The sequence below is a fragment of the Octopus bimaculoides genome, chromosome 4, assembly GCF_046866305.1.
Source record: "Octopus bimaculoides isolate indiv1 chromosome 4, ASM4686630v1, whole genome shotgun sequence".
NCBI classification, from domain to species: domain Eukaryota; kingdom Metazoa; phylum Mollusca; class Cephalopoda; order Octopoda; family Octopodidae; genus Octopus; species Octopus bimaculoides.
This window is the reverse complement of record NC_142931.1, coordinates 135583075-135596563: the sequence shown is the minus strand read 5'-3', so window position 1 is coordinate 135596563 and position 13489 is coordinate 135583075. Positions and strand designations below refer to the sequence as shown.

General features: G+C 35.9%; 1 protein-coding gene across 3 annotated transcripts in view; it reads left to right on the top strand.

The window, feature by feature from the left end:
* Positions 1 to 13489, top strand: part of LOC106880170 (glutathione hydrolase 1 proenzyme) — a 91309-nt gene that overhangs the window by 52213 nt on the left and 25607 nt on the right. For 2 of the 3 annotated variants that reach the window (XM_089351554.1, XM_014930015.3), the window contains exons 2-3: positions 5455 to 5578; positions 11566 to 11674. In XM_089351554.1, the coding sequence (XP_089207680.1) occupies positions 5455 to 5578; positions 11566 to 11674 (233 nt within the window). Of the gene's footprint in view, positions 1 to 4246; positions 5374 to 5454; positions 5579 to 11565; positions 11675 to 13489 lie in introns of those variants that run through there. The other variant, XM_052967512.2, reaches the window with a different exon arrangement.

Here is a 13489-nt window from a genome sequence, read left to right as displayed (position 1 = left end):
TTGGCATCAGTGATGTCGCAACTCATCTCTACAGCTGAGTGAGCAGGAACAACAGGAAATAAAGTGTCTTGCTCAAGGACACAACACAGAGCCTAGTCTGGGAATCGAACTTACTACCTCATGATTGTGAGCCCAATGCTCTAACTACTGAATCAGGTGCCTTTACTAAAGATACAGATTGTCTGAATAATTCCTGTTATTATTCACATAATGAACATGGAACTACAGAACACTAATTATACAGGAATTTCAGGGAACAACATATAAACATATCATTTTTATGAATTTCTAATAAAAAAGAAATTTAGTAGTGTTTGTATATCCAACAAAAATATAGTAATAGGAAGCAAAGAAAAGGAAAGAAAATACAAACACTAATTATCTAAGTAGTTCATTTCAAGCATATTTTAGCTATTTTGAGAAGCCATAAAATAAACAAAACATGTCAAATATTAATTTGAAGTCTAGCAACCAAGATATCAGTAGAACCAACAGTTATGTAAAATATATATGAATATCACAGACAATTGAGTAATAGAATTATATATATTGAGTTTAAAAAACCCAATGCAATTAGCAAAGTTATAGGGCTTTCCTATAAGTAGGTTATCTCCCTTGGCTAGGCGGCGCTCCATGTAGATAATTAAACTTCCGGAGGCTACCCACGCCATTGTTATTGTTTTACATCTTATCATGGATATAAAGCAGCTTGATGATTCAGCTATCGAAGTACTTACTGTGCCTTAGTTAAAGAAATATTTAAGATTATATGGACAGTATGTTACTGGAAGAAAGGCGGACTTGACTGAAAGGTTGAAAGGAATAAAAATTCTGTCGATGAAGAATGTCAACAAAGTAAATTCATCGGACGATAATTCTGAAGTATCGGATGATACTTCAGACAGGAATAAGCAGAAGCTTATATCTCCTTTCGGTGAAGTATTGCCTGATCTAAAGATCTTTGTAAGTTGCCGAATTTCACAGATAATGACATAATTACCTCGTGCTACGGATGAAATCAAAGCAACAGTTAAGGAGTGGCATATTTTACCACGACAGACACGTACACAGCATCGAATACCACGATGTGAGTGAAAGCTGCTCTCACTGTATTGTCCGGTGTCTGGTAATCCCTTCGATACCGACATCAAACCAAAAAAAGAATCCTGACCACAGAGTGTGGGTAATTATGTCAAATGTCACTGGCAATGTGCATTCAGCTGATTGCAACTGTTAAAGCAAGTCACTGAGCATGCGTACATGTCATACGGGAGAGTTCCAATCAGGGGTGGATAACACCTTATAGGAAAGCCCTATAGTAAAGTACATACTGAATATATATATATATATATATAAACTTAGATATGTTTCAACCAAAGATTGGTCCAGGCCATGTCTAACTTAATAGCACAACCTAATAGGATTATCTAAATCCTTTTTACAGTCAAGTTTTGTTTATGGTCCATTCAAGTAGTGAGTTCTTATTGAGCGAGTTGTATCCAGGTATGGGTGGCTTGTCTGGTATTACTATATAAGGTAAGTAGAGTTAGCGGTTGGAATAACCGTCTAAGGGATAAGAATATCTGTTATTACAACCAGTATAAATTACTTATTAAAAATAATAATAATTTGTTTGTTGATCAAAATTTTCTCCATTTTCTGCTTAATTTATATATATATATATCATCATCATCTTCATTTAGCATCTATTTTCCATGCTAGCATGGGTTGGACAAACTGTCTGAGAGCTGCACTAGGTTCTAGTCATGTTTAGGCTTGGTTTCTATAGCTGGATGCCATTCCTAATGCCAAGCACTTTACAGAGTGTACTGGGTGCTTTTATGCAGCATGGGTCTCATGGAGGCAATGACCAAAACCTTTGGCATTATGTTGTGCTTGAAAAGAAGACCCATCAAGCTGAGCAAAATTGCAGTCATGGCAGATACTGGTGTCACACAAATTGGCACCCATGCCGGTGGCATATAAAAGCAGCCATTACACTCTTGGAGTGGTTGGCATTAGAAAGGGCATCCAGTCATAGAAAACCATGCTGAATCACGAGGCTTGGGTCGGCCCGAGGCTTGGGTCGGCCCGAGGCTAGAGTAGAAGACACTTGCCCAATGTGCCATGCAGTGGGACTGAACCCGGAACCATGTGGTTGGTAAGCAAGCTACTTACCACACAGCCACTCCTACGCCTATTGGGAATAAATTCAACAGAAAATTTATGGAAATGAGTGACCCTGGGTATTTAACAAAGGAAATCCAGGAAACTCTGTGAATCGAGTGATTATATGGCAAAAAAGAAAGGAATAGATGAAACTAAATGTGATTCAGTGATTCATAGATTTTCTTCCAATTTCAGAAGTGTAGGTTATTCAACCAAGTATTAGTACCATGTAATTTTATTATTCCATTTTATTGAAAATATATTTCAAATTCCATTTTATTGAAAATATATTTCAAATGTTTTTCTAATTAAATGACATTTTTGTGTTGTTAATGATAATGGTTAATACCTTGTACTTAAATAATAATTCCTTGAATTCTTCCTGCCTGATGTTTTTGTTGGAATGGATCAAGATGTCTTATCAGTGTGTTGCTTTTCATTTCTGTCTTTGACTAGGTTATCTCTTTAGTTCACTTTTATCTCCTTTGTCAGTTTGGATAGACAATATCTTTGAGCAATTGTAGTTATGTCATTGTCTCATAACAGGATTGGCCTATATATGTTGTACCACTTATTCTCAAAGGTTTTATATGGAAGTATCTATAAATAAATCAATATATTTCATCTTTTCAAGGACTGACTAACTTAAAATCATATGGCTCTTCAGTGTTTCTATATGCTCATTGTTAAATATGCATAGTAACAGTAAGCCTCTTTTTTTTTTTTTGTTAACTGGTAGAGGTTTTTTTTTTTTTTTAGATCTGATTGATTTTACTTTACGTTATTTATTGCTTTTTTTTTTTTATTAGACATTGATTTTTATACAGCTAAATTTAGACCTTTCTTTTCTGTCTTTAGTAATAGACATTTGAGTTAGTGCTCTTTTATCTTTTACTTGTTTCAGTCATTAGACTGTGGTCATGCTGGGGCACCACCTCGAAGAATTTTTAGCTGAACAAATTGACCCCCTCCCTTGTTTGCGAGCCTGGCAATTATTCTATTGGTCTCTTTTATCAAACTGCTAAGTTACAGGGACATAAACACCCCAACACTGGATGTTAAGTGGTGGTGGTGGTGGTGGTGGTGGACAAACACAGGCTCAAGTATACACACTCATACATATATATTTATAGATTCAGTGTTTCATAGATTTTTTTTTGTTCAGTCAACCATGTCAGCCTTAACTTATGATGCCCAAATACTGTCGCTTGATACTAACACATTTCAACGTAGCGGGGAACCTACAAAAATTTCGAAGACCAGCCATGCGACTATCTGCTACCAATCAAGTCCTATTCAAAACATATACTAATTTGAGCCATGAACTCCCTATAAAAATAGGACAAGCTTCAAACGTTAGTCAGAAGCAAGACTGTTGTGACATAAGCCACGTCTTCCTATTTCAACCTTTTGAAAATGGGTGTAAACCGTTAAACCGATTAAATCTTTAAATATAATAAGAAAATATTTATACTTTTCTCAGTGCATTTTCTACTTCTATTTTCTATATTTATACCTGTGTGGAATAAGATAACTTTGTTTTATATATATATATATATATATATATATTTTTTTTTTATATATAAATATAAATATGGATATACATATACATATATACAATGGGCTTCTTTCAGTTTCCATCTACCAAATCCACTCACAAGGCTTTGGTCGGCCCAAGGCTATAGTAGAAGACTCTTACCCAAGGTGCCATGCAGTGGGATTGATCCCGGAACCATGTGGTTGGTAAGCAAGCTACTTACCACACAGCCACTCCTGCGCCTATAGTACTTTATTTATCTTGCACAGAGCAGTGGGATTTGAACTTATAACACAAAGAGCTTGAAGTAACATGAGGTGGTGCATCTGACACTCTAACAACTCTACCAGTTTTCTGTCTTTTTTTTTTAAAAATAAATAACATTCATGCGTTTGTAGTTATTGCATTAACTACATACCCCCCCCCCCCCCGCCCACTCCTGCCAACTTTATTATGTGGCTAGTGTTGCAATTTTTCCTCCATTCACGTATTATTTTTTACAGGTTAGACTGGTTTCGTTGATTTCATTGGTTACACATTGTTCATTTCCAAAGAAATATAATAATAAAGGGAGAACTAGAACATAGACAGCATATTAAATGCCGACAATGAATTAAATAAGTCTAGTTTCTGTAGTTTTATAAAGCTGGTAGATTTATATATGGTTTTAGGTACTTCAAATAACAGCAGGTCATCTGATATAATTGACAGGAAAAGAATGCAAAGTGACTGAAAAATGGTTGAGTACCAGATTAAATACTTTGCAGTAATGAGCTATGTTATATCGGAGTAGTGAATTACTAAAAAGACTAAATGTCTGGGTGAACCTTGAAATATTCAGCTATATCAAGGCAGGGAGCTGGTAAAATTGTTAGGGTGTCAGAAAAAAGCTTTGTAGTATTTCTTCCTAGTCATTGTGTTCTGAGTTCAAATTCATCTGAGGTCAAATTTGCCTTTCATCCTTTCAGTTTCAGTAAAATAAGCACCGGTCACATAATTGACTTAACTGCTCTTCTCAAAATTCCTGGCCATGTGTCAAAATTAGAAAGAACATTCAGTCACATCAGAATAGTGAATGATAGAAACTGTGTAACCTGCTGGATTTGGTAGAGGAGTTTGAACATCAAATAGAAGGCCTTGTGGTATTTCTTCAAGTTTTCTACACCCCAAGTTGGGGCGAAAGAATACAACAGGGGTCGGCACCACCCCCTGCCGGAGCCTTGTGGAGCTTAGGTATTTCGCTCAATAAACACACACAACGCCCGGTCTGGGAATCGAAACCGCGACCCTACGACCGCGAGTCCGCTGCCCTAACCACTGGGCCATTGCGCCTCCACAATAGAATAAGTACTAGACTTAAAAACCTAAGTACTGAGTGCTCCAGCATGGCCACAGTACAATAACTAAAACAAGTAAAAGTAAATTATTTTGTCCTGTGAATAGCCAGCAGTAGTTGGTATACAGAGCAACAGTCTGACAGGAATCAAAAGCTATTTTCTTGCATTGATAAATTCACCTTTTTTTTTTTTTATCAAACTCGGAATATCAACAACTCTGAGCGATGTCCTTATTATTACTACTCCTACTATTGTTAATATCAACTACTACAGCTGTTGCCACTTATTTTCTAAATACTTCAAATTTATGGCATATAAGCAGTAGCAGAGGTATGTCTAATTAATATCAAAGATTAATAGCAGTAAATTTCACTTTATTTCATACTTGACACTCTTATATTTATTTTGTAGAAAATACCAGAATAATTGAAAATGAAATGAAAAATTCATTCCCTGCAAATGAGGCATCCTCAAACAGAAGGGAGATGACACCGCTGAAGAAAGCCAAGGAATTACTTGCATCAAGCAATGTGAAGTAAGTGTAACTTAAGATTTTATTTGCTGTTGGAGATGTGAAGGCAACCACAAAGTTAATCCTCAGTTGTGGTGTGAGGTAAAATATTACAACTGCATTACAATAAAATGCGAAAGAAGCATTAGTAAAACATTACAATAAAAGATTTGAGTAAATATTAATGGTATTATGTTTATATGTTTGTTTTGCAAGATTCCTGTGAAATCATGTGTCAGAACAGATATTGTTATATTTGGGGAGGGTCATATTTTTGCCAATTAACCCCCCCCCCCGACCACCACCACAACCACCACCACACACACACACACTCTCTTTTACTTGTTTCAGTCATTTGACTGTGGCCATGCTGGAGCACCGCCTTTACTCGAGCAAATTGAGACCCCAGGGCTTATTCTTTGGAAGCCTAGTACTTATTCTATCGGTCTCTTTTTGCCGAAGCGCTAGGTTACGGGGATGCAAACACACCAGCACCGGTTGTCAAGTGATGTTGGGAGGGACAAACACTGACACACAAACACACACACACATATGTACATATACATATATACGACGGGCTTCTTTCAGTTTCTGTCTATCAAATCGACTCACAAGGCTTTGGTCGGCCCGAAGCTATAGTGGAAGACACTTGCCCAAGGTGCCACGCAGTGGGACTGAACCCGGAACCATGTGGTTTGTAAGCAAGCTACTTACCACACAGCCATTCCTATACACTTGGTTTTCACTTTTGCTTTATTATTATTCTTATCTTAGTGTCTTTTGTCTGAAATCTATTGTCGTACATCCTGTGACCTCTTCAGCAACTCTCCATCCCACGTTTCCTCCTGTTCTGTTTAGTCCATCCTCTAAACAGAACAGGAAGAGACACATGGGATGGAGAATTGCTGAAGAGATCAGGTTAATGGTATTGTTCGATAGAATATAACAGTGAAAGACTTTGGTTAACCTTTTCACTGCAGAAATCAGATATAAGCACTCAAAAATTACATTATTCTTAATAATGGATAGCAGTTTTATATAACAATCTATCTTTTGTTGAGGAATATCAAGGTTGAAAGTGTTTTTTGTTGAGATAGGCGCAGGAGTGGCTGTGTGGTAAGTAGCTTACTTCCCAACCACATGGTCCTGGGTTCATATATATATGTATGTATATATATATATGTATGTGTGTATATATATATATATATATATATATATATATATATATATATATATATATATATATATATGTGAGTAAAAATAAATACGAAAAAAGGGTTTTGTATGATCGTGTATAGAGGAATATATTATTTTATTTAAAAGAGTTCCAACTCTGTCCGTTTTTTTTGTTTTATTTATATTCTTGTAAAATTAATGTGGGATATGGAATATATAATATATAATATAAAAATAGATGGTAAAATGAAATGAAGTATTGAATGTCTTCTTGAATATATGAAATATTGAGTATTCAATATAGAAAATTAAATATATAAAGGCAAATACGTATTTTCATACCTAGTGGTATTCATCAAGGCCTTCGTCTGACAGACTGGCTGGTTTTTTGTCTCATATATATATATATATATATATATTGTATGTATATATATGTATGTATATATATATATATATATATATATATATATATATGCATGTATGTATATATATGTATATATATATGTATGTATGTATATGCATGTATGTATATATATATGCATGTATGTATATATATGTATGTATGTATATGCATGTATGTATATATATGTATATATATATGCATGTATGTATATATATGTATGTATATATATATGCATATATGTATGTATGTATATATATATGCATGTATGTATATATATGTATGTATATATATATATGCATATATGTATATATATGTATGTATGTATGTATATATATATATATGCATATATGTATATATATGTACGTATATATATATATATATATGTGTGTGTGTGTATATATATATACGTTTGTGTGTGTGTGTCTGTATATGTATGTATGTATGTATGTATGTATGTAATGTATGTATATATATATATATGTATGCATGTTTATATATGTATGTATATATATATATATGTATATATTTATATATATGTATATATATGTGTACACACACACAGCCAGGACATTCTCACTCTTTCCTGTTTAATAATCATTTGGTTATCTGACCTGATTCACATTTATTGACTCACATCCCACAGAATTGATTTTTATGTTTAATTTGCTCTTGATCTATTGACAAGCTAAAACTACTCCCATTACATTAGATCATTGTCATTTCTATCAATAACACCGTATTGATCATGATATTGATCAAAGGTTGCATTTAAGCTTTGATGACATAAAACTACATTCAAAACAACATTATGACCATTGAAAAGACAGCAATATAACTTCCTCATAGATTATATGACAACATTAAATATGTTGTTCCTTTCATAAATTGTTCAGTTAGTTTCTTATATTTCATGTATTTATAGTTTTAATCATAATTGAAAGTACATTCAACAAAAGTTAGTTTTTAAGAATACAAAGTACAGAACCAATTTACTATTTCATTACCGTCATCATTTAACATCTGTTTTCCATGTTGGCATGAGTTGGACAGTTTGACAGGTGGTGGCCAGCCGAAAAGCTTCCCATGCTCCAACTGTCTGTCGTGATATGGTTTCTATGGCTGGGTGCCCTTCCTAATGCCATCCACTTTACAAAGTGTGCTGGGTGCTTTTATGCAGCACCAGCATGGGTGGGTTTATGTGGCACCAGTACGGGTGCTTTTTACATGGCACCGACACCTACAAGCCTGCAAGATTTGTCCCTCTCACCTGGAGAGGGATGCAAGGGACATGCCTGTAAGCAAGGTCAACCATGGTTTTACTTAACTTGATGTGTTTTCTGAAGCATAACAAACCACCAGGAGTCTCAGTCCCATCATCCCCTCTGTGGGGCCCAACATCTGTTTTATAAATGACATAATTTACATGAGATATATTTAGCTGTAATTTACTTTTAATAAACTATAAATAGTTCATTGTTGTGTGGTTAAGAAGTTTCAGTACCACTGCATGACACCTTGGATGTGTTTTCATATAGTCCTCTGTCTGACCAAGGCAATATGAGTGGATTTGGTAGATGGAAACTGAAAGAGCCCCATCATATGAGGGTGTTTGTGGTTATCTTTATCATTGTTTAACTTCTACCCTTCCATTCTTGCATGGATCAGATGGTACTTATTGAGGCAGATTTTCTATGGCTAGATGCAGTTCTTGTTGTCAACCCCCAACTGTTCCCAAGCAAAGTAATATTTCCCCATGGCCACACCAAATCCAAGACCAATATGTGAGTGAATTTGTGTTTCCTGCTTCGTCTTCACATGTGTTTACCAGATGCAGACAATGGCCTTATAAGCAGCAGCATTTACTTGCAGTCTACTGCTGAAACATGTCCAGAATTCTTAACATATTCCATTTTTTATATAAACAAAAAGGCTTATTCAACCTACATCCACAAGCTTCCATATCTACACACAAAACTATCTGATCCATTGGCAAACCTTTCACTAACGTACTGGAATGACTGGCTCAACATTGTGTATCTATAACTGCTATTCTTATGATTCCTGGTTCTCTGAACTTGCAAGCAACCTGACACTGATGATAGCTCCCCTCCTCCTTTTCTTCATCTTTAATCCCTAACTGGCAACTGGAGAGGGAGGCTGTCCTCTCATCCAATAGTCTGCTGTGAATGCCCCCTGAATGATGAACTCTGGTAATGATATTATTCCACACTTTCTGATCCGTAGTGCTGGCCTTAGCATGCTCGAGGTCAAGGCACTGTGACTTCAGGTCTTCTTCAATTTGATTCCCTACGTCTTCTTTGGTGCACTGCACTGGATTCTCCAGTGCATGGGTTGCTGCTGCCACAAAAGTCCTTAAGTAAAATAAAAAAGAATAAAAAAATAGATGTTAATAAATAAACAGTAAAGATAATTACAAATAACCGGTGAAATAATCCTTGTGGAGAAAACAATAGTATGGTTGAATTGATCGAAATGTAGAAACAAATAAGGTGAAAACAACAGTTGTGAGCAGATGTGTATTTGTCAGGGAAGTAATTTGATCTGAGACTGTATTGAAATGAAAACCATATCAATATAGAAAGTAGTTAGTCATTCAAAAACACACATAAGCTGTTAGCTTTACTTAAACAAATATTATTTGGTGTCAACATTTTCATCACACCAGCTGAGAACTGGCCATTGACAAGGCTACTGTGACAGAGTCAGTGCAACAGAATGTTGACACCAAACTAATAAATGTTGACATAAAGTTAGGATTGTATTGATAGTGAGAAAAGAAAGGAAAAAAGTAACTCTAATATGTTGAAACATCACGGGGGGGGGGGCTTTTGGAAGGGAAGGGAAGGTGGGTTGATAAAAACCAATGTGAAAAGTTGGAAGGAATTTAATGAATAATAAATTAGGAAATGTTGTAAGTGTGATTAGGTCTTATAAGGTGTTATAAAATAAGTAGAGAATTGTATGACTGGAATGTATTAAGGTAAGTGCTGTTTATATTTTAGGTCATGTGAGGTGCAACAAAGAAGAGAAATCATGTGACTGGGTAGTGGTGTTGTTTATAATCTGGCTTATTTTAGTATTATAAATAAGTGGTGACTGTTGTGGCTGGGTTGTGTATTTGGGCAATAGTATTGTTTATATTCTAGGTCATGTAAAGGGGCTAGAAATAAGAGGAGAACAGCGTGCTGGGGCGTAGTGTTGTTTATATTCTGAGATGATATGGAAATGGAGGAGGGGAAGGAAAGATGAAGATGTGGAAAAGAGAAGAAAAGATGCAGAAAATGAAATGGAAGACATTTTGATCAAAAAGAGGTTTGGAAGGCAATTGAGATAAGGAAGTATACAAGGAGACGTAAGGAATCAAAAGAAAGATAATGTTAAAAATAGATCCCTTGAATTTAGAAATAAATTATAGACTGTCAAATATACCGAGGAACAGTTGAATAAATAAATTTTTGAAAGTGAAGCTGAATATTAAAGAAGCTTTTAAGAGGCATAACAGGCTTCAGAAGCATCCTAAATAGCCTTGTTAAAAATTTATATTTTTGAAGCTCTTGTGTTTTATCTAACAAGATCTTTTAAAGAACATTCCACCTGTTAAAAGGAAGCATTAACATGTGGCAGCTTTGAGGAAAAAAATCAAGTACATCAATCCTCTACTCCAAATGTCTGTCTTATGGACCTTTATTTATCAATGAGATTGTTCTCCTCTGCCATCATCAAGTCTCTTGAAAAAGAAATAATAAAAATAATTGAAGCAGATTGCTGGGAATTCAACTAAAAGTGCTTTAGTACCACGCCTACACACCGTTTTTATATACCTTAAACTTCACCACCATCATCACCATTGTGGGCCTTTTGAACCTGAAACCGTTGAGGTAGCTGCAGGGTCATTGAATTTACTAGAAATAGCAGCTGAGTCCCCTCAAATTACACTCCACATTCATTGGAAAATGTGGTCGTGGATTCTTGGCATATAGGAAAAAGAGACGACTGGCAAACTAAATTCGATGACTGGCAACTAAATTCGACGACTGGCACCCATGCCAACGTCGTCTCCTTCATTGGACATGAAACTCGGTTTGCGAAGACCTGTTGGGGCAGCGAAAGCGAAATAATGATGGCACATGTAAAGACATTCGAGCGAGATCGTTGCCAGTGCCGCTGGACTAGCTCCTGTGTGGGTGACACGCAAAATGTACCATTGAGCTTGGCCGTTGCCAGTACTGTTTTACTTGTGTGGGCTCCTGAAAATTTTATATGGATCCTGGTTGAGAATTACTGCTCTAAGCTATGCCACCACCACCATTACCACCATCACTATCACCACCATCATCTCTACCACCACCACCACCACCAGTACTAACCTCTAATGTCAATCTTCTCATTGCTTTATCTCAATTACTTCCAGGTTGTCTGAACAAATGCAAGGACTAAAAGTTATCCTCGGAGTCACTATCTCCTCTGGACTGATAGTTACCATCGCACTTATTGTAAGCATTTACCAAGGAGACCCCGAGGTAAGTAAGGCGCTGTTTCTATCCCTAGTGGCTGTTGTTTTATATTTATGAATGGGCAGTATTTTTAATTATCCTCATCCCATCATCAGCATCACTCTCATTATCATAATCATCATTATTTCTGTTATCAATAGCTGAGTTCACAGTGTTGCAAGCATTTCAACCAAGCCTCTTATTTGAGGGTAACTTCATTCCAATATTCAGGATGTCCCAGTAAATGCATTTCCACTCTAACTAAATTACAAATTCTTTTTTTTTTTCTTTAAATATTTTTTTTTAAAATCAATTCTAAGTCAAAATATCATTCAGCTATGTAACATTTGCTCTTAATATTTGAAAAAAACTTTTTTAAAATCGTCGCCTTACTGGCACTTGTGCTGGTGGCATGTTAGAAAATTCATTCAAGCGAGGTTGTTGCCAGTGCTGCTGGACTGACTCCTGTGCAGGTGGCACATAAAAAACACCATTTTGAGTGTGACTGTTGCCAGTACCGCGTGACTGGCCCTCGTGCCAGTGGCACGTAAAAGCACCCACTACACTCTCAGAGTGGTTGGCGTTAGGAAGGGCATCCAGCTGTAGAAACTCTGCCAAATCAGATTGGAGCTTGGTGCAGCCTTCTGGCTTGCCAGTCCTCAGTCAAACCGTCCAACCCATGCTAGCATGGAAAGCAGACGTTAAACGATGATGATGAGGAGGAGGAGGATTTATCTATTTATAACGGTTTACAATTTTGCTTTGTTACTATGGCAACAGTCCGGATACTTATTGATCAGACCTAATATATTAAGTTTTACTGTACTATACATTATACAGTATGTATGTTGCATAATACATGTATTAACAATTTTATTGTATTTTCATAGCCGTGTTTTTTTACTGTTTATAGCTGCGTTTTGTTACCATTTGTGTAACACTACTTTTACATGTTTCCTATTCGGAAATATATAATAAATATATTTTAGTAACAATCCTACGAACACTGAGTAATTTCCCAAAAATCAGGGTTTTTACAACTGCTCATATCCGAATTCTAAGAACCGTATTTCATGAAACATTTCTTTGACGAAAGTTTAGAATTCGTATATGGGCAGTAATTTTAACCATTGGGATACCAGCAATTATGCTTGTTCGGACAAACGACCATTCACCTTTTATGACTTGCTACAATATCATACATTATATAGCACATACACTGTATATTACATGCGTCAACAGTTTCATTGTACAATACATTCTATAGGACACACAGAAACAGCTTTTGTGAAGACATTCCCAGTTCATTTCACTTTGAGTAACAGCTGTTGGTGCTATCTTCTGTCTTTGTCTTCTATTCGTTTCAGTCATTAGACTGCGGCCATGCTGGGGCACTTCTTTGAAGAATTTTATCAACTGATTCAACCCCAGTACTTATTCTATCAGTCTCTTTTGCCAAGGACATAAACACGCCAACACCAGATGTCAAGTGTTAGTAAGACACACACACACACACACACACACACACTCTTATATATATATATACATATATATATATATATATATATATATATATATATATATATATATATATACGACGGGCTTCTTTCAGTTTCTTATTTCTTTATTGCCCACAAGGGGCTAAACATAGAGGGGACAAACAAGGACAGCCAAAGGGATTAAGTCGATTACATCGACCCCAGTACGTAACTGGTACTTAATTTATCGACCCCGAAAGGATGAAAGGCAAAGTCAACCTCGGTGGAATTTGAACTCAGAACGTAACGGCAGACGAAATACCGCTAAGCATTTTGCCCAGCGTACTAACATTTCTGCTAGCTC